Source organism: Larimichthys crocea, unplaced genomic scaffold (genome assembly GCF_000972845.2).
Source record: "Larimichthys crocea isolate SSNF unplaced genomic scaffold, L_crocea_2.0 scaffold689, whole genome shotgun sequence".
Lineage (NCBI taxonomy): Eukaryota > Metazoa > Chordata > Actinopteri > Sciaenidae > Larimichthys > Larimichthys crocea.
The window spans coordinates 11,397-36,188 of NW_020859097.1; the positions used below are offsets into that span (position 1 = coordinate 11,397).

The 24,792-nt window shown below is 40.3% G+C and overlaps 1 protein-coding gene across 1 annotated transcript in view; it reads right to left on the reverse strand.

The window, feature by feature from the left end:
- Positions 1 to 1,009: 1,009 nt before the first annotated feature.
- Positions 1,010 to 24,792, reverse strand: part of LOC104938752 (tight junction protein ZO-2) — a 52,246-nt gene continuing 28,463 nt past the window's right edge. Inside the window, exons 12-27 of the mRNA XM_027276911.1 lie at positions 23,807 to 23,960; positions 17,557 to 17,662; positions 17,326 to 17,465; positions 16,570 to 16,633; positions 14,770 to 14,920; positions 14,505 to 14,613; positions 10,928 to 11,147; positions 8,611 to 8,795; positions 7,789 to 7,884; positions 7,594 to 7,673; positions 6,178 to 6,388; positions 6,001 to 6,101; positions 5,174 to 5,383; positions 3,189 to 3,296; positions 1,268 to 1,768; positions 1,010 to 1,105 (exon numbers count right to left, since the gene is read on the reverse strand). Coding sequence (XP_027132712.1) covers positions 1,025 to 1,105; positions 1,268 to 1,768; positions 3,189 to 3,296; positions 5,174 to 5,383; positions 6,001 to 6,101; positions 6,178 to 6,388; positions 7,594 to 7,673; positions 7,789 to 7,884; positions 8,611 to 8,795; positions 10,928 to 11,147; positions 14,505 to 14,613; positions 14,770 to 14,920; positions 16,570 to 16,633; positions 17,326 to 17,465; positions 17,557 to 17,662; positions 23,807 to 23,960 — 2,517 coding nt within the window. The 3' untranslated portion in view covers positions 1,010 to 1,024. The remainder of the gene's footprint in view (positions 1,106 to 1,267; positions 1,769 to 3,188; positions 3,297 to 5,173; positions 5,384 to 6,000; positions 6,102 to 6,177; positions 6,389 to 7,593; positions 7,674 to 7,788; positions 7,885 to 8,610; positions 8,796 to 10,927; positions 11,148 to 14,504; positions 14,614 to 14,769; positions 14,921 to 16,569; positions 16,634 to 17,325; positions 17,466 to 17,556; positions 17,663 to 23,806; positions 23,961 to 24,792) is intronic.

Consider the following 24,792-nt stretch of genomic DNA (forward strand, 5'->3'; position numbering starts at 1 on the left):
GCTCTGCTGTCTCTGTCTGCCATTTTACAAGACAGGTTCAAATTAAGTGCCAAGAACTACTAAAATGGCCCCGCTCGGTTCTGCTGGCCCCCCCCCCTCTCCTCCTTCAGCAGGCTGAGGTTGCCAAGCAACCAGGACCTAATCAGCAGCAGCTGGTCTGCACCTGTTAAAAAGAGAAATGCTAGACCTTCCCTCGAAAAGGAAGGACTTTTGGCCAAACCGTATTTCCAATCATTGAACCGGACTAACTGAGCAGGATGAGCCCTTACGTAATCATCGACATCTTCGTAATGGTAACATGCTAATGCTAAAATGCTAATGTTAACATGTTAATGCTAACATGCTAATGTTAACTGCTAGTGCATCAGCGCTAACATGCTAATGCTAAAATGCCAATGGTAACATGCTAATGTTAACATGCTAATGTTAACATGCCAATGCTAACTGTTAGCACATCAGCGCTAACATGCTAATGCTAACATGCTAATGCTAACATGCTAATGTTAACTGCTAGCGCATCAATGTTAACATGCAAATGCTAACATGCTAATGCTAACTGCTAGCGCTTCAGCGTTAACATGCTATTGGTAACATGCTAATGTTAACATGCTAATGCTAACATGCTAATGCTAACATGCTAGCGCATCAGCGTTAACATGTTAATGCTAACATGTTAACATGTTAATGCTAACATGTTAATGCTAACATGTTAATGATAACATGCTAATGTTAATTGCTAGCATGTAAGCGCTAGTTGCTCCTGTGTCTAAATAAACATGTTAAATATGATTGTTTGAGGTGTGCTTTTTGTATACAGACCCCCAGCAACAGCCCACTCGTCACTCAAAATTTCTTTTCTAGTACTGAATTTGCTGAGCAGTGTCAGTAATAATGCATGGGGACTACGGGGCCAGAGTCACGCACACTCAAAATTTCTTTAGAAACTTTTCTAGTTCCTTATTGCTATTGTTGTTATTATACTGTTATTATTACTCACAAACTATTATTAGTATTATTATTTAGTTCAATTAAGAATGTATAGTAAGAGCTCACAGAAATACGTTTCACTGCAATTGTTGGGTCTGACTTCTGTTCTGATTTGACGCTACATAAAGAAAATGAATTGTATTAAAAACTCTTTTATGATTATATGTGACAGATACATTGACCTTGATTGAGTTGAGTTGGGTAGTCCACCTACAGATAGAGTATCTGTAACACTGTGTGTAAAACACTTTATGAAAATGCAGTTTGAAGGTATGCCTACCCTGGCATTCTGTGCCTCCTGCACGTCCAGCATCCTTTGCGCTCGGGCGAAGTGATCCATTTTCTCAAAGGCCTTGATCTTCCCCAAGAAGGACTTCATGGATGGATCATCCACAGGGCTGTCCTCTGCCGTCTCCTTCTGCTGCCTACATTCCGCCATGGTCACACTTGGCAGAGCCACAGGTGAATGAACTGTGGCCTCAGCTGTGCTCCTGAAGTTGCTGGCCTTGGCCACAGGGGGGGGTTGGGGCGCTCCAAGGGGCCACAGTTTGCCGCAGTAGTTGAGTTGGTGAGCCGGAGGTGGGGGCAGCGGGCTGGAGGACACAGCTGAACGAGAGATGGGTGGTGGAGGATCATTGTTGCTACTGGCGGGGCTGCTGCTAGAGGGAGAATCATAACTTCGGCTGGAGCTGGGAGGTGGAGGGTGGTGTTGACTGTGGTGATGGTGTGGACTGGTGGAGCCTGACATGAGGACCGGGTCATCCCTCAGAGATAGTTTCACCTGACCAACAAGGAGAAGCATTAGACCCAGAACAGATACAGTTCTTACAGTGTGTAGTGCTCATGGCTCTCACCAACCAGACTTTTCTGATAAACAAACCATGTAACACAAGACTTTCAACAGCTGCTACAATCAATTCAATTAAATTCAATTTTATTTATATAGCGCCATATCATAACAAAAGTTATCTCATGACACTTTTCATGCAGAGCAGGTCTAGACCGTACTCTCCACAATACCATCTACAGAGACCCAACAATTCCACCATGAGCAAGCACTTGGTGATGGTGGCGAGGAAAAACTTTTAACAGCCAGAAACCTCGGGCAGACCCAAACAAAGCTCATTGGTAGACACTCATCCACCATGACCGGTTGAATTAAAGAAGCAGGGGGGTAGACAGATAGATAGAGAGAGATAGAGAGACACAGATGCACAGCAGCAGCCAATCATTAACTAACTTTAAACTGTAATAGAGATATGGTAACAATAATGACAGTAATAATATATGTAGTGGACGTCATGCAGGATCACAGCAGCAGCCACGATCCACGAGAACCTGCTGAATGAGAGAGCACAGAAACTCTGGGGAAGTATCATGCATTAATATGCATTAATGAGACATGCATATTTACAGATGGTAATGGACGGAGGGAGAGAGAGAGAGGGAGAGGGAGAGGGAGGGAGAGAGAGAGAGAGAGAGAGAGAGAGAGAGAGAGAGAGAGAGATACTTTTCAGTAAAGGGAGATATGAATACATCTTCAACCAATACTGTGCCTGACTAGGCATAACGGCTGACATAATCAGCAAACAGTGATGGTGTCCAGTTGTTCAACACTAAGCAGGAACTCCAACAATACAGTGTCCAGTGCTACAGTCCAACACAATATTTGTAATCCTTTATTTTTCTACAATATTATTTCTATCCTGGATCATTGTTTTTCTCATTTCTCTCTGACTTCCTGAGGAACATACATGACAATGTAAACATTTTACATTTCAACAGTAATGTCAAATTCATTTGGGGTCATGCTTGTGTACACATGATTAGTGTGAGATAATATTCATTCTCTTTTATTTCTGGTTTGTGGACTGAAAAAGAGCTCTCTACGACAACTGCAGAGTTGGTTAGTCCCTACAAAGAATGCACAGTATACACACTGAATGACTTTCAGTATGAATGAGGAAGTAGAAGCGATCATGATGAAGACATGAGAAAATGGTTCTTCTAGGACCATGAAGTTATATTAATCTGTAATATCAACCATAAGCTATGTTCACATCACGTCTTTATCTGGCTTATTTTAGGTGACATGAGAAAGTCAATTAATTAAAATCTTAACTGAACTAAGCAGCTGCTACAAAACTACAAATGTGAAGTCAGCAAGTAAATGTATGTGTAGGTGTATAGATATCCCTCACCTTGTTTTCTGGTAAGAAGACGGGTGGAGGGCTGCACCTGTTCAGGACTTCCCGGCTGCTGATTTTCCTCATGCGACTCCTGATGTCTGGACTGTACCTGCGCAAGATCTACACACACATTTGTTGTGTTGATTATCCAAAATGAAATACTTAAAACTGACTTGTGTTATTAGACTGTATGTCAGGATTAAGATACAATTGATGTATTTCAACAACAGACGGGGGGCCTGATTTAACGAACCACATGCATCACCATTTACCTTCTTGACAAAACCAACCTTTACGGCCTGTGATACATAGCGGCTGCTTCTTTGCAACTCTTCCTGTTGTCTCAACAGAATTCCATGCAGAAGAAGTCGTCATTTCTCTGTCACACATAACTGCTGTATAGTATTTTTCATCCTTGCCCTCGTTACTTTTCTGTTTTTGTACATAAACTACACCCATTTCACCCTGAATTCAGGTTTTTTTTTGTTTGTTCATGCTGTATTGTGGTAAACTTAAGACTTTCCTTTTTGATAAAGCCTATAGTTAGGGCTGGCTCAGGTCATCCCTTAGTTATGCTGCCATAGGATTAGACTGCTAGGGGACTCCACCCCCCACCCAGGGTTATGCCTAGCCAGGCACGGTATTGGTTGAAGATGCAGTCACATCTCCCTTACCGAAAACTCTCTCTCTCTCTCTCTCTCTATCTATCTATCTCTCTCTATCTATCTCTCTCTATATATATCTCTCTGTATCTCCCCGGAGTTTCTGTGCTCTGTCGTCCAGCAGGTTCACATGGATCATGGCTGCTGCTGTGATCCTGCACGACGTCCACTACACATATTATTATTGTCATTATTACTACCATATCTGCTACTGTGGTAATTTTATCATTCATTGTAATTCATTGTCATTTTGTCAGTCATTGTAATTGTACAATATGTTTGTGTTAATTTGTCCTGTACACGTGACATCCATTGCACGTCTGTCTGTCCTGGGAGAGGGATCCCTCCTCTGTGGCTCTTCCTGAGGTTTCTTCCACCTTTTTTCCCTGTTAAAGGTTTTTTGTGGGCAAGTTTTTCCTCACTCGAACTGAGGGTCTAAGGACAGAGGGTGTCACTCCCTGTACAGATTGTGAAGCCCTCTGAGGCAAATGTACTTTGTGACTTCGGGCTATACAAATAAAATTGATTTGATTTGATTTGATTTAAGTCTGATGACAAAATGTTCAGATTTAAATGTTTGCTGATCATTATATTTACATGCAGCACAAACTACTGCTAAATGTAGTTTCCTGTCATGGCAGGCTTGGAGCTGTAATCACCTATCTGCACTACAGATGGCAGCACCACCCTGACATGTGTATCAGGCTGTGTGTCTGTGTCTGGTATCTCCCTCATCAAATACATATTATCAAACAAATGAAGTGCTTGAGACAAAAGGCAGGTAAAAATCCTATCAGTCCACTTATCATGTATTTGCACACTGACATCCTCTATGTTAAAGAATTTATCTAAAACGATACAACTGAACTGAATCATTCAGGGAGATGTGCTCACTGTCACAATTCAAACAAAACAAAAAGAAGCAGAGGCTTTTTTATCATCTCACACTTTACTGTGACTTTTTACTCTTCTGTTCATTCTGTATCATTCAATTCTAGCAATAATTGTTTTAAATGTATAATATAAATATATAATATAAATATATTTAAAAGTTTACTCATAATTCATAGATCAAGTCTTAAATAAAAGATACTTTTGAGGTCAGAGGTTGCTGCTGATACACAGCAGTACAGTGAGCATCATGGAGGTCATGTCATGTACACAAATAGTTCAAAAGATGAAATTACTTTAATGCACACTAGCTGTATGGAAGTCTGTGTGTGTGTGTGTGTGTGTGTGTGTGTGTGTGTGTGTGTGTGTGTGTATGTGTGTGTGAATGTGTGTGTGTGTGTGTGTGTGTGTGTGTGTGTGTGTGTGTGTGTGTTTGACTCTGACCTCCTCAGCTGTGACGGGTTCAGATGAGCGGCTGATGGCAGAGATGTGCATCATCTCCACATCTGGCTCATTGTCGGTGTAGGTCCCAGCCTCATCTGCTGTGTCATCCAGGTCTGAGGTCAGCCGGCTGTCCATACTGAGGTAGTCAGCGGACAGGAAGGACAAACGCTCCACATCCTGGCAGTCCAGATCACTCTCTACTCCCTCCAGCTAGAAGAGACACATGGTGGATCTTGGGTGTACAGGCAGGAAGGATGGACAGACGGATAGCACAAGAACAAAAGAGAAGAAAGACAAACAGAGCCGAGCTGTAGAGCACTACTGGCAGGAAGTAGGAAGACACACAGTGAGCCTGCTCAGAGCGCACACATAAGTGGCTGCTACGAAAATTACATAGAGGGGTAATTATTCTACTACAGACTAATGAGACTGAATAAGAACAAACTAGGCTATACAGGGAGCAGTTTAGAGCTCCACCTAGTTAAACTAATGCAATCTAGACAACAATAAATCCTCCTTCATGAAACTGTTTGTGCTGAAAATATTTTAGAGGTTTGATCCAACTGGATGATCATTTTGGTGTCACAAAACCAACAAAACCGATTGGTGTCACAGTTAAACTGTTATATGCTGTATGTTAAACAGAGTTGTTCTTCTGTTATTTAGTCTATGCTCACTGAGATGAATGGGATGGACAAAATAACAGAAACACACGTCAGTATAACTTGAAACATACTCTACATGTGGGGGATGTAAAATCCGGTTACCTCTGGTTAAATAATGGTCGGTGTGTGTGTGTGTGTGTGTGTATGTGTGCGTGTGTGTACCTTGCCATCAGAAACCCAGACAGCCTGCATCTGCTGCTCTCTGATGGAGTCTTTGACGCTGCCATACCAGGCATCGTTGGCTGAGTTCAGATCAATGGTGGCTGGATGAGAAAACCATCCAATCTCAGTATACACTCTCAAAAAACAGCAAATACACACTGTGTGTGTTAACTGTACCAGTGAATAAGTGAGACCAGGTCTTCCTCAATTTGACGGCCTGTTCGTAGAGTTTGCGGGCGCTACGGTTGGAGTTGGGGACAATCCTCTGTCTCATGGCCTTGATGCCGTGCTTGCTGTCTGGGTTGAAGAAGATGACAATTGGGTACCACTGGGTGTAGTTCAGGGTGTCCACTGCTTTGGGTGTCACATCCAGCAGGGCGTGTTTGTCCTGTGTAGTGATGAATAATGTTAATGGCCCGCTCTATCTCTTTAACTCAACCAGTCGTGGTGGAATGAGCTTGGGTCTCTCAGAGGTTTCTGCCTGTTAAAAGGAAGTTTTTCCTCGCCACCATCTCCAAGTGCTTGCTCATGGTGGAACTGTTGGTCTCTGTAAATATTATTATAAAGAGTACGGTCTAGACCTGCTCTGTATGAAAAGTGTCCTATGGCGCTATATCGATAAAAAATAACCGAATTGAATTGAATATTGTACAGCTTACTTTGAATAAAAGTCCTGAAAGGCACAGGAAAACTTAATTTAAAATTACATTCATATTTAAAATACACCAATGACAAAATTCAGCTGTGAAACATAACTACTCAACAGTATTTTGTGTTGTTCATTTAATTTGTCTCAACAGGGATTGTCATTTATACCAAATACCACAGCAGGTTAAATGACATCAACATGACCAAATAGGTGAGTAAACAGCAAAGATTAAAGCTAAAATGTATATTTTCATAGGAGTTGTAGTTTTTTGTTTGCACACACGATATGATGTTTCAAAAGAGATGTTCATTTCAAATCAGAGATGAAGCAGCAAGAGTCGAGCTCTCAAAAAACAATGGAAATAAAAATGGACCAAAGCACAAAAATCCATAGTTATTTTTGGGATACGTGGTAGGATACACAGGCCATAACTGAGCATAAAATCACATCACAAGCTGATGTCAGTGCCTCCTGTTCTGTGTGCCTACTTTGAATCTCTGAATACCCCTCAGGCCTCAAGACAGCCACCATGATCAGGGTTCCCCAGATATCAAGTGCATCCTGCCTCAGTGACTACTGCATTGACCTCTGTTATCATGAAGTGCTTCTAGTGGTTAGTTATGAGTCACATCAAAGCCACCTTTCCCATCTTGTTGAACCCATTCCTGTGTGGAAATTGCTATAACCTGATGCCATATCATTTGCCCTCCACACTACCCTGCCCCACAGGGACAGAACAGGATTCTGCTTATACACAGCTCAGCCTTCGATACAATCATTCCACAGAAGCTTTCCCTGCATGCATACTCAACACCTCCCTCTGCAACTAGATATTTGACTTCTTATCAGAAAAAGATTAATAAACTCGAACTGTTTCCCTCAAATTAAAATATTGAACATGACATAAATTGACATTTTGTAGGTGTGTGTGTGTGTCTGGTTACCTGCTCAATGATTTGTCGGATGGTGTTCAATCGGACCACTCCTGAGGACTTCTCAGAACCAGCGTCTTTCGGCTCGGTTTCTAATATAACACCACCAAACAGAAAGGACATTTAGAAGCAATACCAGAACATCTATTCAGGTAGGAACAAAAAGACTTTCACAAAACAAATACATGAAGACTGGAAAAGACTCACTGGCAATAACAAACAGGTCGGGTATCTCAGAGGCCAGTTTCTCATTAGCAGCATCAGCGATGGAGCCGAACAGTACCACAGGACGCCGGAAACCAGCTGCAACGATACACTGTGGTTATACTGCTGATCACAGTTTACACATCATTTACATAATGTTAGCCAAATCTGGACACCTGTGGACCCCAACACATACACATTCATATATGAGAATGTTATGTCTAACTTGAAAAAGCAAAATGGCAGTAACCTGTGTGAGATGACACAGAGATGACACATTACAAAATTCATAAATCATAAATCATAAATAAAGAGAAAAGATATTAAAAAGTAAATGAATACATACTTTTATACACAAAGAAAAACCATAAAGAAATAAGTTAATATTTCAATATGGGTTTGTTAAACATGGCAAATCTGATTTTCAGTCTAAAAGCATGAGATTCTGGGTGTGACAATGTCCAACACTGTGGCAATGTGGAGCGCTGAGTCTCTTTTACGAGCACACTCAAAATTTAGCCAGTTATCACACCAGACAGGAGAAAACTATAGTACATGCCCTTAACTAGTTTACATGTCCCACCACATAATGGTAGGAGTTGAGCCAATGGACAATTATATTGCAATATATCATCTACCACTGTGATCTAGATAGTAAATATTTTCAGACCTCAACAGATCCTGAGTTAAAGAAGGGATCAAATATCTGAGGCTGGATAATAGACAGACTCACTGATCAATCCAAATGAACATCTTATCGTAATAAGAACAATAAGCATGTCTTCAGATCATCTAACAAACATTCTGTACAACTAAAGCACTCACCTTCTCGGAGCACCACTCGTTCATATGCTGGAAAGTGGGTGGCCAGAGTCTGACTGCTCAGGTTTTCTCTGCTCTTCCTCAGGTCCTTCCTCTTCAAAGAACGTTGGGCTCGCAACCGCCAGAAGTCAGCTCGATCACCTGGAACAGGTTTATGGGAGCTCTGGACACTGGCCATCTGCTCCGCTCTGACAGGACAGATACACCTATTATTCACATTATTCACATACATGTTCATGTCCATCAAACTGGACATGAAACAGAAGCTAATTCAATTTTTTCACAGATCTGAACTGTCCTAAATGTGCTAGTCTGATTCTATATTCATATTTCTCTTTAAACTAGACAGATATACTTTTAATAGATCTATCATTGATCCCTCTTCTTGTCACTATTGACAGCATGTCAAGTGTTCTTAGTGTGTCCACACACAAACACATGTTGAAAAGTCACAGCTGAACACAGTTTTTTGCTCTGTCATTATAGTCTGTGAGGTCATCAGGTGTGCAGTGTGTAGTCAGTGATCCATGGTCAGTGGTTATTTACCATATTTGCACATCACATCACTGGGAGGAACATGCTCATTTCTTACTTAGCTACAGATTCTTCATGCAGGCATTTTAAAGTACACCCACATTTGTCCCAGTGTGAATGAATACTACTATACTCAAAGCTCAAGAGTTATTGGGACACAATTTCTCACACAAATGATTTACTAGCCCCTGGGCTCTGGACCTGTAATTAGAATAACCCTCTTGGGCCAATTCATGTATGTAACTGGAGTGCAAAAGGGTTGTGCATCTTTATTCCTAATTTTGTGCCACTGAAAGGAGACTGGACCCAAAGTGTATGTATAAAGTGGTGGAGAGCAGTCAGATGACAGCGAGGACAGCAACAGAGAAGAAAAAGAAGAAGATAAGACCTCTAAAAAGAAGATGCATTAAAGATGAGAGAGTGGTGATGGAGGAAAAGATGAGAGAGGAATTGAAAGGGTAAGTGGAAGAATGGTTGGCTGAACAGGCATCTGATCTACTATGTGACAGCTCATCAGGTTTGACAGAGATCTTAGTCACTCAAGTCCATTTACTGGACTGTCAGAAAATTTTGAAAGAAACACTTTGTAAACCTTGCCTGCTTATCTGATCACACAATCTGCAAATGTACTGTCAGTGGTCAGTTGTACCCATGTGGTAGTGCTCACCTTAAATTATCTCGTTTATGTATATTTTAAACGCATGACACTTTTTTAGGTCATGACAACTTATTCCCATTATGTGTGTGCTGTGTGAAAAGTTGAACACTATCACTGCAGAGTGTTTAACTCCATCCTTTAGTCTGTGTTGGAACTGGTGTATATCAACTTGTTGGTTAATCCTTTGTAGACTTCAACATCTAGTGAGGATGAACAAGTCCTGTCTCTATCCTCAGTGTGCTTCTAATAAACTTATTTTCAACACAACTGCTGCCTCTTAAAGTCTGCCTAAAGTAAGAATAAATGTGTTCTGAGTTTGTCAGACCAAGGAAGAAAGTGTTGTTAATCATCCAGCAAAACTTGAATGATTACAAATATCAACAAGTTTATGAAATGAGGTGTCAAAATCAGGTAAAAATGAATTCTCAGCTCAGACTGTGGGGGCGTGTCCTCTGAATGTGCTGAAGCCACGCCCACTCATGGGAGCAGTCAAGCAGCCATTTTGAAGCCACTGAAACGTGTCAGATGATTTCAGAAAATGACATGACTAACTTTGAAACACTCTGAGTGAGATGAATTCATCTCCATCTCTCTGCTAGGGGTGCAGGGGTATGCTCAGGGTGGCCTCAGTCTGTCATCGAGCCACCCTTTAAGGACCGCCCACAAAATCCTGGACTGAAAACTGGTAAAAAACTGTTTGAACCTCTAAATCTACATTTCAGTAATTAATCGTTCAAAGTTTTTTCACATGTTTTCAGCAACTAATTTACAACATATTTTATGTATTTTGAAAGAAGTCTTAGAATTGCCTTTACACAGACTTTAAGTGTTTCTACTTGTTGTAAGTGTCCACAGTCGTAAATAGAAGAAGTCCGTCACACTGCCACCCTCATCTCTATTTTTGGGTCTTTGCAATCTTAACGTAATGAACAATGCAGACAATAACTGCACAGTGCCTGTCTGTCTCAAGAGTGGTTGGGCGAAGCCCCCACCCAGGTCCATCACTGGAAAGGGACTTTCACATGTTGTTAGGTGAAAGTCTGAAACACACCAAGGCCTGCAGCCCTCTGGAGAACACACATTTATGGACTTCGTAGGCCCGAAAAAGAAGGAACCCGATGTCCCTACCGGCTCTTGTTGGGGATGATGCCCTTCTCCAGTAGTTGATTGTCCTTGCCAACACGGATTGCCAGCCAGTTGCCGAGCTTGCCATCATAGAGGGTGTCCACCACTTTGAAGATGTCCCCCCGGGTGAAGGCCAGGCTCTGAGGAGTCTCTTTCTCATACTCAAAGTGGGTCCGGATAAAGAAGGAGTCTCCACGCCCCGACACCAGGATATCATTATAGACTAGCCAGCCAAAAAAGTGAGGCAAAGAGAAGGAGGCATAAGAGAAGGAGAAGAAGGATAAGAGTGAGAGAGGAGCACTTTTAGCTGAATGGTTACTGTACATGCCAGATAATGTAATTATGGTTAGGGTTATCGCTATACTGATTTAGGCCTAGACTACTGGAAGACCTCCTGTGACCAATAAACTCTTATCTTCTTTTTATTATTAATCATATTTGCATTAAAAATATTCTAGTTATAATTATCATTATTATTTTTGCTGCTGTGCATCTGTCATTAAACATCAGAGTAGCAGCCATTCCTCCTGAGACACAATGGACAGCGTGAAGGTAAAGGTTAATGTTAATCACCTTCATGTCCTGACTGTCTGTCATGCTTGACTGTGAGCATGTAAAAGCATGCATTTACGTAGAAGTTTTACCACAAAAGTGGAATTAAAAGACCAGAATGAATTTAACTACAGACCACGTTAGCCTTTAATTTGGTATGAAAATGAATGGTTCCAAAAAGATGAATCATTTTAGTGATCTCCTAACCTTTACTTTAGTGTCACATAAAGCTAAAAATTCCACTTTTACAAAAGACATATCATAATTTACTGAGCACTTTCCTGTAAGCACCACCATGTCTCAAGGCCCTAAGAGTTGCTAAATTGTCAAGGGGTTGTTAGTACCATCCATCTCTTTCATACAGCGGGCTGTGAGGAACATTTTCAGTTTTATGTGAAAAAAACTTTGAGTCAGCATCTTACAGTATTGATCACTGAAAAGTAGATTGGGAGCCAGAGCTAGCTATCAAATCAAATTAAATCAAATCAATTTTATTTGTATAGCCCAAAGTCACAAAGTACATTTGCCTCAGAGGGCTTTACAATCTGTACAGGGAGTGACACCCTCTGTCCTTAGACCCTCGGTTCCAGTGAGGAAAAACTTGCCCACAAAAACCTTTAACAGGGAAAAAAGGTGGAAGAAACCTCAGGAAGAGCCACAGACGAGGGATCCCTCTCCCAGGACGGACAGACGTGCAATGGATGTCACGTGTACAGAACAAATCAACACAAACATATTGTACAATTACAATGACTGATAAAATGACAATGAATCACAATGACTGATAAAATGACTATCAAGCTCCTCTTCTGTGGAACAAACTACCATTCTGGGTTCGGGAGGCAGACACGGTCAACACTTTTAAGAGTAGACTTAAGACTTTCCTTTTTGATAAAGCCTATATTTAGGGCTGGCTCTGGTCATCCCTTAGTTATGCTGCCATAGGAATAGACTGCCGGGGGACTCCCCCTCCCTCCCCTCACTCTCTCTCTGTCTCTCTCTCTGTGTCTCTGTCTCTCTCAATTCAATTCAATACAGCTTTATTGGCATGGGAAACATATGTTAACATTGCCAAAGCGTGACATCAACAAGAAGCACAGATAAATGTCTTAACATAAAATACAGGAATATGAAATAATAATAATTTAATTGTTCAACATGTACAAAGTAAATGATGTCCAGCAGGAGAAGATGGTTTATGTCTGTCCTTCCTATCGGCTGGACCTCTTTCTGTGGTCGCAGCAGTTCACAAATCTTGCAGCTATTTTTGCACATTGCTGAACTTCACCCAGCAGGTATGGAAGTTTTTTGATGTGGTCTAATGTCTCAGAGTCCTTCTGGGTGTTTGTGATTTGTAGGAAATATATGTCTCTGATGTCTTTGTACAGATGGCAGGTGGTTAGGAAGTGTAGCTCGGTCTCCACCTCGTGTTGTGTGCAGGGAGTCTCTCTCTCTCTCTCTCTCTCTCTCACCATTACCACCATCTGTAAACTTACATGTCTAATTAATGCATGTTACTAACTAAACTTCTTCCACAGAGTTTCTGTGCTCTGTCGTCCAGCAGGTTCTCATGGATCGTGGCTGCTGCTGTGATCCTGCACGATGTCCACTACGCATATTATTATTGCCATTATTACTACCATATCTGCTACTGTGGTTATTTTATCATTCATTGTAATTGTACAATATGTTTGTGTTGATCTGTTCTGTACACGTGACATCCATTGCACGTCTGTCCGTCCTGGGAGAGGAATCCCTCCTAGAGTTGTCACAATACCAAAATGAGTAACCACGATACTATACCAGACAAAGTATCGCAGTTCCGGGTATTATCGCGATACTGCGGCCTTTTTTTATTATTATTATTTTTATAAACTGCAATGTATTTGTACAAGTTAGTTTGAAACAACGACGTTTGTTTTTTAAGCAAAATTAGTGTTGCCTCTGACGAAGACGCCATGGCAGACTTGCTGCTCGGGCCCGGTGCTTCTGCCATGGTGAGTGTGTTGTCTCGTGTCTGTGCGAGACAGAACTTTAGCCTGTTGTTTGTTTTGAAGCGAGTTTCTATGGAAGCGGAGCTGTCTTCGCGGAGTTCGTTCTTGCCGGCAGAAACACACGAACAGCCAATCAGCTAACAGACGGGCGGACCCAGCGTGTGGAAACAGCCTATTATATCCCTGGACGTCACCAGTAACAGGCAAACAGCCAATCATTCAGCAGCTGTGACGTTCGGTTGCGGTTCCATGTTGGTTTGTTTACAAAGGAGTAGCATGCAGTGAGAAGCTGGAAGGAGAGCAGAGGCGGCCGCTATGTAGCGGAGACTGGCACCGGTAGTATAGTAATCCACGGTAGTACCGTCGTGTAAAATTTCTAGTATAGTAGCGACGGTTATGATTTGGCACCGCGGGGTACCGGGTATACCGTGGGTATCGTGCAACTCTATGGTAAAGCATGCTATGTTCTGGGACATTAACTACAGCTTAGTCTATTAAAATGACTTTGATTAACACGTTCCATCCATTGAGCATTTCTAGTCATAGTACATTCGATCACTGCTGAAACATCAGAGTACCAACTCAAGCTATGATTAAAGAGCTGTAAACCCACAGTGTGTTAAGTCTGTCCCTAAATACTTTCTTACTTCCTTGTCCAGCCTATGGCTTCAAGTCCATTAATTTGTAAATCTTTAAAAACTACTTAAAAGTAAATTTGTTTAATTTTTGAATATTTGGCATTTATTGGGGGTTATTTTATTTTCAGCAGCAGATGAAGCAACATTTGGTGCTCTAGTGAGTTTATTTGGCAGATTTATGTTAAACTGGGTCTGGAATAAACTGCAGTGTTTTACCATTCATCAGCAGATGAAAAAAGACTCCTGCTGGAAACATGAACATGAAAAGGTTGGAATTCTGATCATTTTAGGTAATTTGCACACTAAGACTAAAGAGATGAAAGAAGGAAGCTAAGTGCAGAAAAATGTAATGAGTATATGCTTGAGTGTCTTGTTGTGTCCTGATTCTTGTTTTACCATCAGGTCTGCTCTGGGCCAGGATGGTGACCACTTCACCTTTAGGAATCTCCAACAAGAAGAGCACTGCTTCCTCTCTTACTACACCTTGAAAATCAACATTGTTCACCTTGAAGACACAAAAGGTAGAGTAATTATGACTCTTTCATATTAAGATAAAAAGACAATTACACTAACACTCTGTCAGTAAACACACATTCACACTGTAGTTTGAACTGTGTGAATGTGTTTGTGCTTATATTTGTTTATGAAATGGAATGGCTACCTTTAGGATTTGGTCTCCGATGCGCAGACCCTCCTCCTCAGCAGGACTGCCCTCTTGAACACTAGCAATGAAGATGCCAACATCATTTCCTCCTGCCAGCCTCAGCCCAACACTGTCTCCCTTCTGGAAGTTCACCATCACTGTGTTTTGCCTACAGGAGGGGAAATACCACCATTAATGAAAAATATAATGGGCCATTTGACACAAACACAACAGAAATCTGCAGACTCTGTAATCAGTCACACATACATTTCCATCTTCAGTTTTTTATTTTGTGTGATATTGCATAAATGATGTACAAAAGTGCAACTCAACTTACAGATGCAGCATTATATGGAGAAAACTATAAAAAAAAAGTCTAGTTTTGATGAGGTAGAGTCAGGAATTATTAAAAAATTATGAATATGAATCAGATCCGGGCAAGAAATTAATCTCAAAATTGTATAAAGAAGTGGAGAATTCAAGAAATTAATCTCAAAATTGTATAAAGAAGTGGAGAATTTAAAAGGCTATAATACATTATATAAAAGAGAAGTGGGAGGGGGCGGAGCAGATGTTATCAGAGGAGGAGTGGGAAGAGATCAATGAACAACAATGGAAGACAACATGTTCCCTCTCATGGAGAGAATATGGTTGGCAAAATATAGTCAGATATTTTATTACACCAGCACAACAGAAATCTCGTAATACGAGATGTTGGAGACTATGTGGAGAGAATAGTGCCAATCATTTCTATATCTTCTGGGAATGCCCCTCTATCATACCTTATTGGCAAGAGTTAAAAAAAAAGCATGGAGAAAATTTTGAAAGTGGAACTTCCATTTACATTGGTGTGTTTGTACTTGGGAAAAGGGAACTAGAGAATAGCGAATTCAGGGGATGAATATTTATTCAGGACAATGTTAGTGGCGGGTAAAAAAGCCATCACCAGCAAGTGGCTGAAAACGGAGGTACCTAAAATGAAGGATTGGGTTGAAGTGATGCACAATATTTTTATAATGGAAAAGTTGACTTTCTCAGTTAGACTAGAATCCGATAAATTTAAGATTTTATGGAATAACTGGGTTGATTTTGTAACACCATTTAGAACAGACTTTATCTGGTAAAAACAATGGATCTTATGAACACCCTTGGTTCTGGCTACACATTTTAAATGTTTAAGGTTTACAAGATTGTGTTCAGCATTTTCCTTCATCAGGAGTGAAAGGACTTTATATGAGGGGAACGAAAATGTGGATGGTAGGGAAAAATGTACTCATATGTAGTATACTGCATTTTGTGTTTAAGTCTAGTATATTTATGTCTATGATCCCTGGTGTGAAGTATTTGCATGATCTACATACATGGAAAACATATGTGTGAGATATTGAATGTTGATGGAACAATGCTAAATGGATTCAATAAAAAGATAATTACAAAAAAAAAAAGTGCAACTCATCTGGTTGATGGGGCAATATGTATTACATGTGCACCTGTGTGTACTGTGTTTACTGAATAATTTCAATAATTACCTAGCTTCTCTCACTTCAGCAGTGGTGGAACTTCTCCTGCAACTGGACATTTATACTCAAGTACTCTGTGTAAGTACAATATTCATGTATTTGCACTTGTGATCATTATGCTATAAAGAAGCCATTTTCTGCATAATAAGTACATTTAGTTTTGACTGAAGTACTTTAAATGCATTGCATTGTATTGCAATCAGAACACCATCACTCACTACATACATACAGTATATGTATGTATACAGTAAGTGTGGAAAGGAAATCAGTGAAACTTTTTCAAACAAGAAATACTTGCCCGTATATTTTTTCATCTTCTGCACTTGGTCGGAGGAGAATCTTGGGCGTTGTCGTTACAGCGACTGTAGATAAGAACATCAGGAAAAGTGCTGTTAACATCTCATATGTTTACAACTGCCAATGACATGTTGGGTCAGTAAGCGTACATGTATAATGAAGCTTTGAAGATTATAGAAGGGTTCAAAGCATGCCTTTTGCTGGAGAAAACAGATGACGCAGAATGGACTGTCAGAGCAGCTGATACTACTCCTTCCTTAAAGATAATCACATAATGAACCAGCCGTGTATAGCTTGACATATTCACTGTTCAATAGAGACAGAGCTCAATGTTTTGACTTTGCCACCTGTAACTGGTTTTAGTAGCAGCAGTTGTGAAAAAGCTTGATAAACCCACTGTACACAACCAGATCAGCACCAAACAGCAAACACACACAGCTGGTGAAAATAATTAAGCATTTGGCAGCTAAAGAGCCATTTTCCTTCACAAGATGATGAACTTGCATATATCAGTTAAACAGAAACCGCTCAGATTATAGGTCTTTACAGCTCGTTTCTGCTGCCATGTGGTCGAAAAAATTAAATAAAGCAGATTTTAAATCTTTGTTAGATTCACTGTTTTAAAACTTTTTTTTTCCAGTAAGCTATGAGAAATTTTGGGTTGTGTGTCTATTTCTTAATATGAGGACTGTGATCCTGCCATGGTAGATTGAGACAGTTGATGTAGACTAAGGTGGATGGTGTAGTGAGTGATAACCTGGGGGCTCCTCAATGTGCACTGTATCTTTGTGCAGCTGAGCTGAGGCCTGAGGATCTTCAGGTACTCTGAACGGAGAGGCCATGGCTGACATCATGGCAGACCTCATTAGGTCTTCTCTGTTAAGCATACACACACACCCACACACACACACACACAATATATATATATATATAAAGACAGTTGTATCGGTTTTTGAGACTTGAATTGTCAAGCTTCCATTCATCCTACCTGTGGCTGTCTCTTTCATTAGAAGAGTGGGAGGACAGGTCAGACTGGCGAGACCTCCTCTCCTCTGGGGGAGAATAGGAATGGTATGACTCCATCTCTGATATGTCTGACAGACAGACAGATAGACAGACATTTCAGTTAGACACACAGGCCTCTTTCAAGCCAAATCCCCCTGTCCAGGCAGTGTGCCACCACCAGCAGCAGCAGCAGCAGTACAAAATGGTTGCCTCAGGAAGCCCCAACACCAGCTAATTACTGCCAGGGACAGATTGAGGATGTTATTAGAGATTATGAGGACAAACCCTGGTGCCACAGCAAAGTATTCAAGATAAAAGCAGCCATTATTTCAACACATTCAATCATAATTCATAAACACCATGACTTTTCAGATTTATGTAAAAACACCCAAGGTTTTTAGATGATTTTTCTACCTTCCAGACAGCCACTGCTGCATATTGTGTATATGTAATGATTAGTAATGGTTTCAGTTCAGTACTAGAACTATAGTGTTACTATTGGTAAAGGCATGTATATTCCTATACTACAAATAAAGACCATTATGAGTAGCAGAAATAAAGCTGTAAAATTCAGATTTAAAAATCTCTCTCTCCCTCTCTCTCTCTCTCTCTCTCTCTCTCTCTCTCTCTCTCTCTCTATTTATTATATATATATATTATATATAATATATTATTTAGTGCTGTCAAAATTAACGCGTTAATTTTGTCGATTAATTTTAACGCAATTAACGCGGTTTTGTTTACTTCCGGTGGCGGCCGCCATTTTGGATGTGGCAAAGTAGAGCTTTGTTTCCCAGATATATTAGTGTGTGTGTGAATGGGTGTATAAGAGGCATTAACTTAAAGCCCTTACGGAGACTGCGCCCTGGGCGGTCGCCCACATTGCCCATAGCTAAAACCGGCCCTGCTTGTTTTAGTTTACGGGCAGATCTGCCACATCCAATATGGCGGACAAGTTAACGTATCGCAGCAACGGACCAACCTGCTCAGTGAGGCGTCTGTGTATATATGTCTATGATCTATCCTAACTAAAGGAGAGTCTGTGTATATATGTCTATGATCTATCCTAACTAAAGGAGAGTCTGTGCATATATGTCTATGATCTATCCTAACTAAAGGAATGTCTTATGTATTATGTCTATGATCTATCTAACTAAGGAGAAGTCTGTTGCATATCTGTCTATGATCTATCCTAACTAAAGGAGAGTCTGTGTATATATGTCTATGATCTATCCTAACTAAAGGAGAGTCTATGGCTTAAAGATGGATAAGGACGGACTTTTAGGGGGAACATTTCATTTTAAAAAGTTGCCCGACGGCTCATTGGACAAAAACAAGGCAATTTGCACAGTTTGCAAAGCCGAATTTAAATTCCACAGAAGTATTAGACTTTAACATATCACCTCAAAGCAAAACACCCAGTCTACACTACAGGAGTGTGGCACTCCTCAGTATATTTCCTCATTCTGGCTTTTTTCTGTTTGCACTGTGCATATGTGCACCTTAAGCCAATAACATGAATGAATTTCATATACTTTATCTGAGTTTATTCTACATTAATTTGATCATTTTACATAAATAAATATTCATTATAAGCTTCAGTCTCAGAAAAATGCATTTAATTTATTGATACATTTATTGATAGATTAATCGCGATTAATCGCGATTAATTACAGAAATTTTTGCGATTAATTAGTTAATTTTTTTTATCGATTGACAGCCCTAATATATATATATATTTACTTGGCCTTCCATTGTGGACTTAGGTCAGGTATAAAAACACTTACATCAGTTATAAAAACACTTAATGGTAGGACACATTGTCACACAGGCCTTAAAAAAGCCACCAATCCTGACCTACACAGTCAGGACTCAACTGATTATGCATGTATTGCTTCCTGTTAATCCCTTTTGCCTTAGAAAGAAAGGCAACAATAACAACTGTGCTTTAGGTAATTAAGAAATAAGGTTCACTTGAAACTAAATGATTAGTACAAATCATCGAAATAAAGCAGGACAAGATGTGATGAACTGTACAAATGAGGATAACGGTATCTTTTCACACAGACAGGCCACTTCTTTAAAGAATAGTGAAGTCTTCAGTGACAGGGTAAACAGCTCAGACATTTGGTTTGACAGGAGCCACTTAAAGTTTGGTCAACTGACACAAATACATACAAAGTATTAGAACTTTTGAGAGATACAGTACGACTAAGAAGAAAGAATTTGGAAACTTTCTTTTTAAGAAATGCTTTCCAAGATGCCAGTATGACAGCAGCTCTGGCCTCATGGGAGGATTCATACGTACTGCTTTATAACCAAGAAACAAGCTGGTCAAAAAAGTGCTTACACACAGCTCTGCTCTCCACAGAGACTGCCTAGCTTTCACTCAGTCCAAGTGATTTTTTTTTTTTATCTGAAGTGAAGTGAAATTTAGCTGCTTTTATCTGTCAGAGTGTGGCACTCAATACATTGATCTGAAGAAAGGCAGGGAGGCTGGAGGTGGAAACATCAAGAAACCACAAACTAAAGAAACATTTGACGACTTAGTTGCAAGATGATGAGTGAGGCAACCACATAAAAAAGAGCAAATAAAACAGTGGCGTTAAGTCAACACGCCATGACAAACCCCTTTAACAGCCAACAACTCTGTCCCTTTTCAAAGGATTGTTGCATTCCATCATGGCTTTATGCAGATCAGTTTTACCTTCATTTAAGAGTAGTTAGAGGTCAGAGAGGCACAGCTGTGTCTCAGGTACAATCTAGTATGTGGTAATTAGTTTGATTAGGATCACAAAGACATTATGCATGCAGGAGGCTGAAAAGCGAAAATGAGACATTGAAATGGAAGAGAGAGACAACACGAGAGAGGAGAGTGACAGACAGAAAGAAAAGAAGAAATATGAGAATATTCTGTAAAATCTGATATTGGTCACTGTTGGCAGTGAAAAAAAAAATCATCATTCAGCACAAACTTTTAGTGGTGTGTTGATATAGAGCCATCACAAAGAACCAATCAATACTGAGTTTTCTGTCTACCCTCTAGAGGAGAGGGACTCCTCAGTGTGGGCTGGTCTGTCCATCTGTGGGTCAATCAAACACTTGAGTCCCCAGCAAAGATATCTCCACAGCTACAGGACAGATGGATGTTCCTCAATCCCTTCACCTTTCCCATCAGGACTTCTTTCTCTCATACATACAACATGTTTGTCAATGTGGCCAGATTTACCATAGGACCTTTTTCACTGCTGTAAGAAGCATGTTGTTTGATTCATGTCATGAAAGTACTAGTGTGTGTGGAGGTTAGTGGTTTTCCTTAGTCTGAGTAATTTAAGATTCACTACCAAGTGACTGCTGGAACAAAGCTTTAGTTGTTAGTCAGTGTCTAGTAAGTGACAGATCTTTGTATTTGAACTAGCTAACCATTCATACACTTTCACACCCCAATAGCACAGCCTTCGTGAGCAATTTGGAGTTCAGTATCTTGCCCAAGGACACTTCGACATGCAGACTGGAGGGGATCCAACCGCCGATCATCTGATTAGTGGACGACCGGCTCTACTTTCAACAGCGGCCACAGCCGCCCCAGTTGTTGCTGTTGAACTTTTCATATTATTTATTTTTATTTGAGTCTACTCACTTTCAATGCAAACTTCCTATTCATGATAAAACAAATGAGTGTGTCTTTAAACTTTCTGTTTCTCATCATTCTATCATTGTGAAGATCCTCCCCAAAACTTACAAACACACATTAACACACAGCTGCTGGAAGGTGTAAAGAGAAAAAACAGCTGTAATACTGCTGAGTCACCTGTGAAGATTAATACATGACTATCTAATCTAGAATTCTGTGGGAGTAACTGGAGGTTTGGATGAGGGGATGACTCAATATCTTATCGCCCACCCAGTGACTGACTTTAACTTTGATGTATTCTGATTTTGATATTCAAGAAGGAAATACTACTGGAAAACCTCTGTGAAAACTTTATAAACCAAGTACCAAAGTATGAATATGAAACAAAGAACTTAAATGAGATGTTTGTTGTATCTCACAACATTATTCACATTTCCCTGTACTGTAGATCCAAACTAAATATAAATAAGGCTAATGGGCCTTCTTTGCATTAGCATTAGGTGTACACTAAACAGCTAATCTGCAGCACTTGGGTCAGATTCTAACCAGCCCATCGAGCCAAACTCCAAAATCCTCAGTGAGTCTGTTGGTGTAATGAGATGTGTGAGCATGATATAAGAATGAACATGCAGCAGGAGACAAAAGGAAGAGGATGAGTGTTCAGATATACCACCTGGACAGACAACGGCAAGTCGCTACACTGTTAGGACAAATCATTAATATGTTATAACACTGAAAATTCAACAAACCATCTTACCCGCTTTATGAGCCACGCTTTGTCATGCAACATTCTGTATTCACAAAAATAAATCATCACCCTTTGCAACATGATTCAATATTCAGATATCTGACAATATTCATCTGAAGACTTCTTCCACTAGCATTATTTAACTTCTATACCAAATGAATCACACAATTCAAAGTACATAGTGATTAAAATGTGTTTATTTATTCAAGAAAATTAATCATGTATTAAAAAAGTTAAAAGATTTAGAGCAGTATAAAGAGAAGTGCAAAAGATGTGAAAGCTTTACAACTTAGTCAGGTTGTGTCACAGCCGTTTTACAGCTTAGAGTAAGGCAACAGATTGTTACACATGCTGTGTCTTGGGTGGTCCTTCATCTAAAAGTATGACATATTATCTGGAAGAGAAAACAGACAAAGATTGCACTTTTGAGCGATTATATGGATCGCTTCTGCTTGTCAAGATGAACACTTAAATCAATATGATCACTTTTTAGTAAGATTTCAACTAAAGCGGCTGGGCAGTTATCAGCCCACAGTAAGGTCCTGATTAAATCCTGACCTACTGGTGACCTCTCTGTTTTTGAGTGATACACGGTAGCTGAGCAGCTGCAAGCAGAAACTCAAGACTTCTTCGTTTCAGATGGTATTTTTAGCCACTTGAATGCCAGATATTTTTAACCTGGGTGTATGTAAACATGACTAAAACTGTTAAAATGATGCCAATAAACACTTTGCTTGAAGTAATTTCATTCATTATAGTGTGTTTTGCATGGAGGCTCAAGTGTGTCACAAGGAGTTTTAGACTTATTTTGTGGACCTCAAACATTTTTGGGGCTTTTAAGAAACATTCCAGAAACATGCAGGTTAACTGGTGACTTATAAGGCTGAATGGTTGTTCATCCCTGTGATGGGTGTACCCTCCTCTCGCCCAGTGTAAAGGGATGCTTTGGTTTAATATTGAAGATTACTGCTGAAAGTAATGCATTTGGCTTTATTAAAAGATGAAGCTCTGACAGTTGGGAGTGATATTTCCCAACTTGCACCTCCCCTCTGTGGAGAACATTCTATGATGCTTTTTGACTCCTGAATGGTCACCTGTTGTTTTTAGATACTTTTATTGATGGTCTTTTATTGTGCCTTGAATGTTGTTAAATGTCTGTCCTGCTCCACTATGAGCTGATATGTTCACTACACAAAGCATATTCAACTTAACAGAATGATGAATAAATGAATGAATTCAATAATTAGCACTAACAGAATCATTTCAATGTCCATCTCTATGCTTTAGTAATAAATCCTGATTATCTATTGAATTTAACAAATCTAGAATTATTCTGGTGGCACGCTTTAACCTCCACAACCTGGAGCAGATCTCTGTTTCATTGGTCATCTATATATTACTAGAGGACCAAAACAGTGCATTTATACTGGATTATATTGTATGTTTGTATCACGAGTACCTGATGTAATTAAACAAACCATGTCTGACTAATCAATAATCTTAGATATAGCATACAGTGTTTCCCACAGACGGCTCGTCTGCTTAGGCCAACATGCAGAGGTCCAGGTAGGCTGAATTGTAATCTTAATCATTTGAGATCACATTAATTATTGCATTGATTAGAATGGATTTCTGACGATAGAGAATTTCTGTATGAAATATTATAGTGAACACCACAAACGGACATGTCATCTGTTTAATGACAAACAACCATCTACTGTGAAGAGTACCCCAACAAATACATGTCAGACCTGTGGGAGACACTGTACATGACTACACCACATGATAACCACTATTGACCTAATGTTAAACACTAACCTTGTTGGTAAGACGATGCTTTCAGTGACTCACCGTCATTATCAGAGTCAGAGTCTGCGAGGGGGGGGATACGGACAAGGATCTGGCGGTGGTCTCTCTGGACCACCAGTTGCAGCTTCCCTCTTGACTTCTCTATCAGCTTCCCAGCATCATGCAGCGAGAGGTTCTCTGTCACTGTCCCATTGATCTGCATGCACACACACACACACATGAATAAGTGGACTACATAATAGAGTTGTCACGATACCAAAATGAGTAACCACGATACTATACCAGACAAAGTATCGCGGTTCCGGGTATTATCGCGATACTGCAGCCTTTTTTTATTATTATTATTTTTATAAACTGCAATGTATTTGTACAAGTTAGTTTGAAACAACAACGTTTGTTTTTTAAGCAAAATTAGTGTTGCCTCTGACGAAGACGCCACGGCAGACTTGCTGCTCGGGCCCGGTGCTTCTGCCATGGTGAGTGTGTTGTCTCGTGTCTGTGCGAGACAGAACTTTAGCCTGTTGTTTGTTTTGAAGCGAGTTTCTATGGAAGCGGAGCTGTCTTCGCGGAGTTCGTTCTTGCCGGCAGAAACACACAAACAGCCAAACAGACGGGCGGACCCAGCGTGTGGAAACAGCCTATTATATCCCTGGACATCACCAGTAACAGGCAAACAGCCAATCATTCAGCAGCTGTGACGTTCGGTTGCGGTTCCATGTTGGTTTGTTTACAAAGGAGTAGCATGCAGTGAGAAGCTGGAAGGAGAGCAGAGGCGGCCGCTATGTAGCGGAGACTGGCACCAGTAGTATAGTAATCCACGGTAGTACCGTCGTGTAAAATTTCTAGTATAGTAGCGACGGTTATGATTTGGAACCGCGGGGTACCGGGTATACCGTGGGTATCGTGCAACTCTACTACATAATTAAATTGTTTCTCTTTTGTCTGTTTTGATGATCGGAATGTTGACCAGATTCTCTGTGCTGGTTCTGTGTCTGACTTCCAGCCAGCTCATTCTTTGTGCTGCTTGA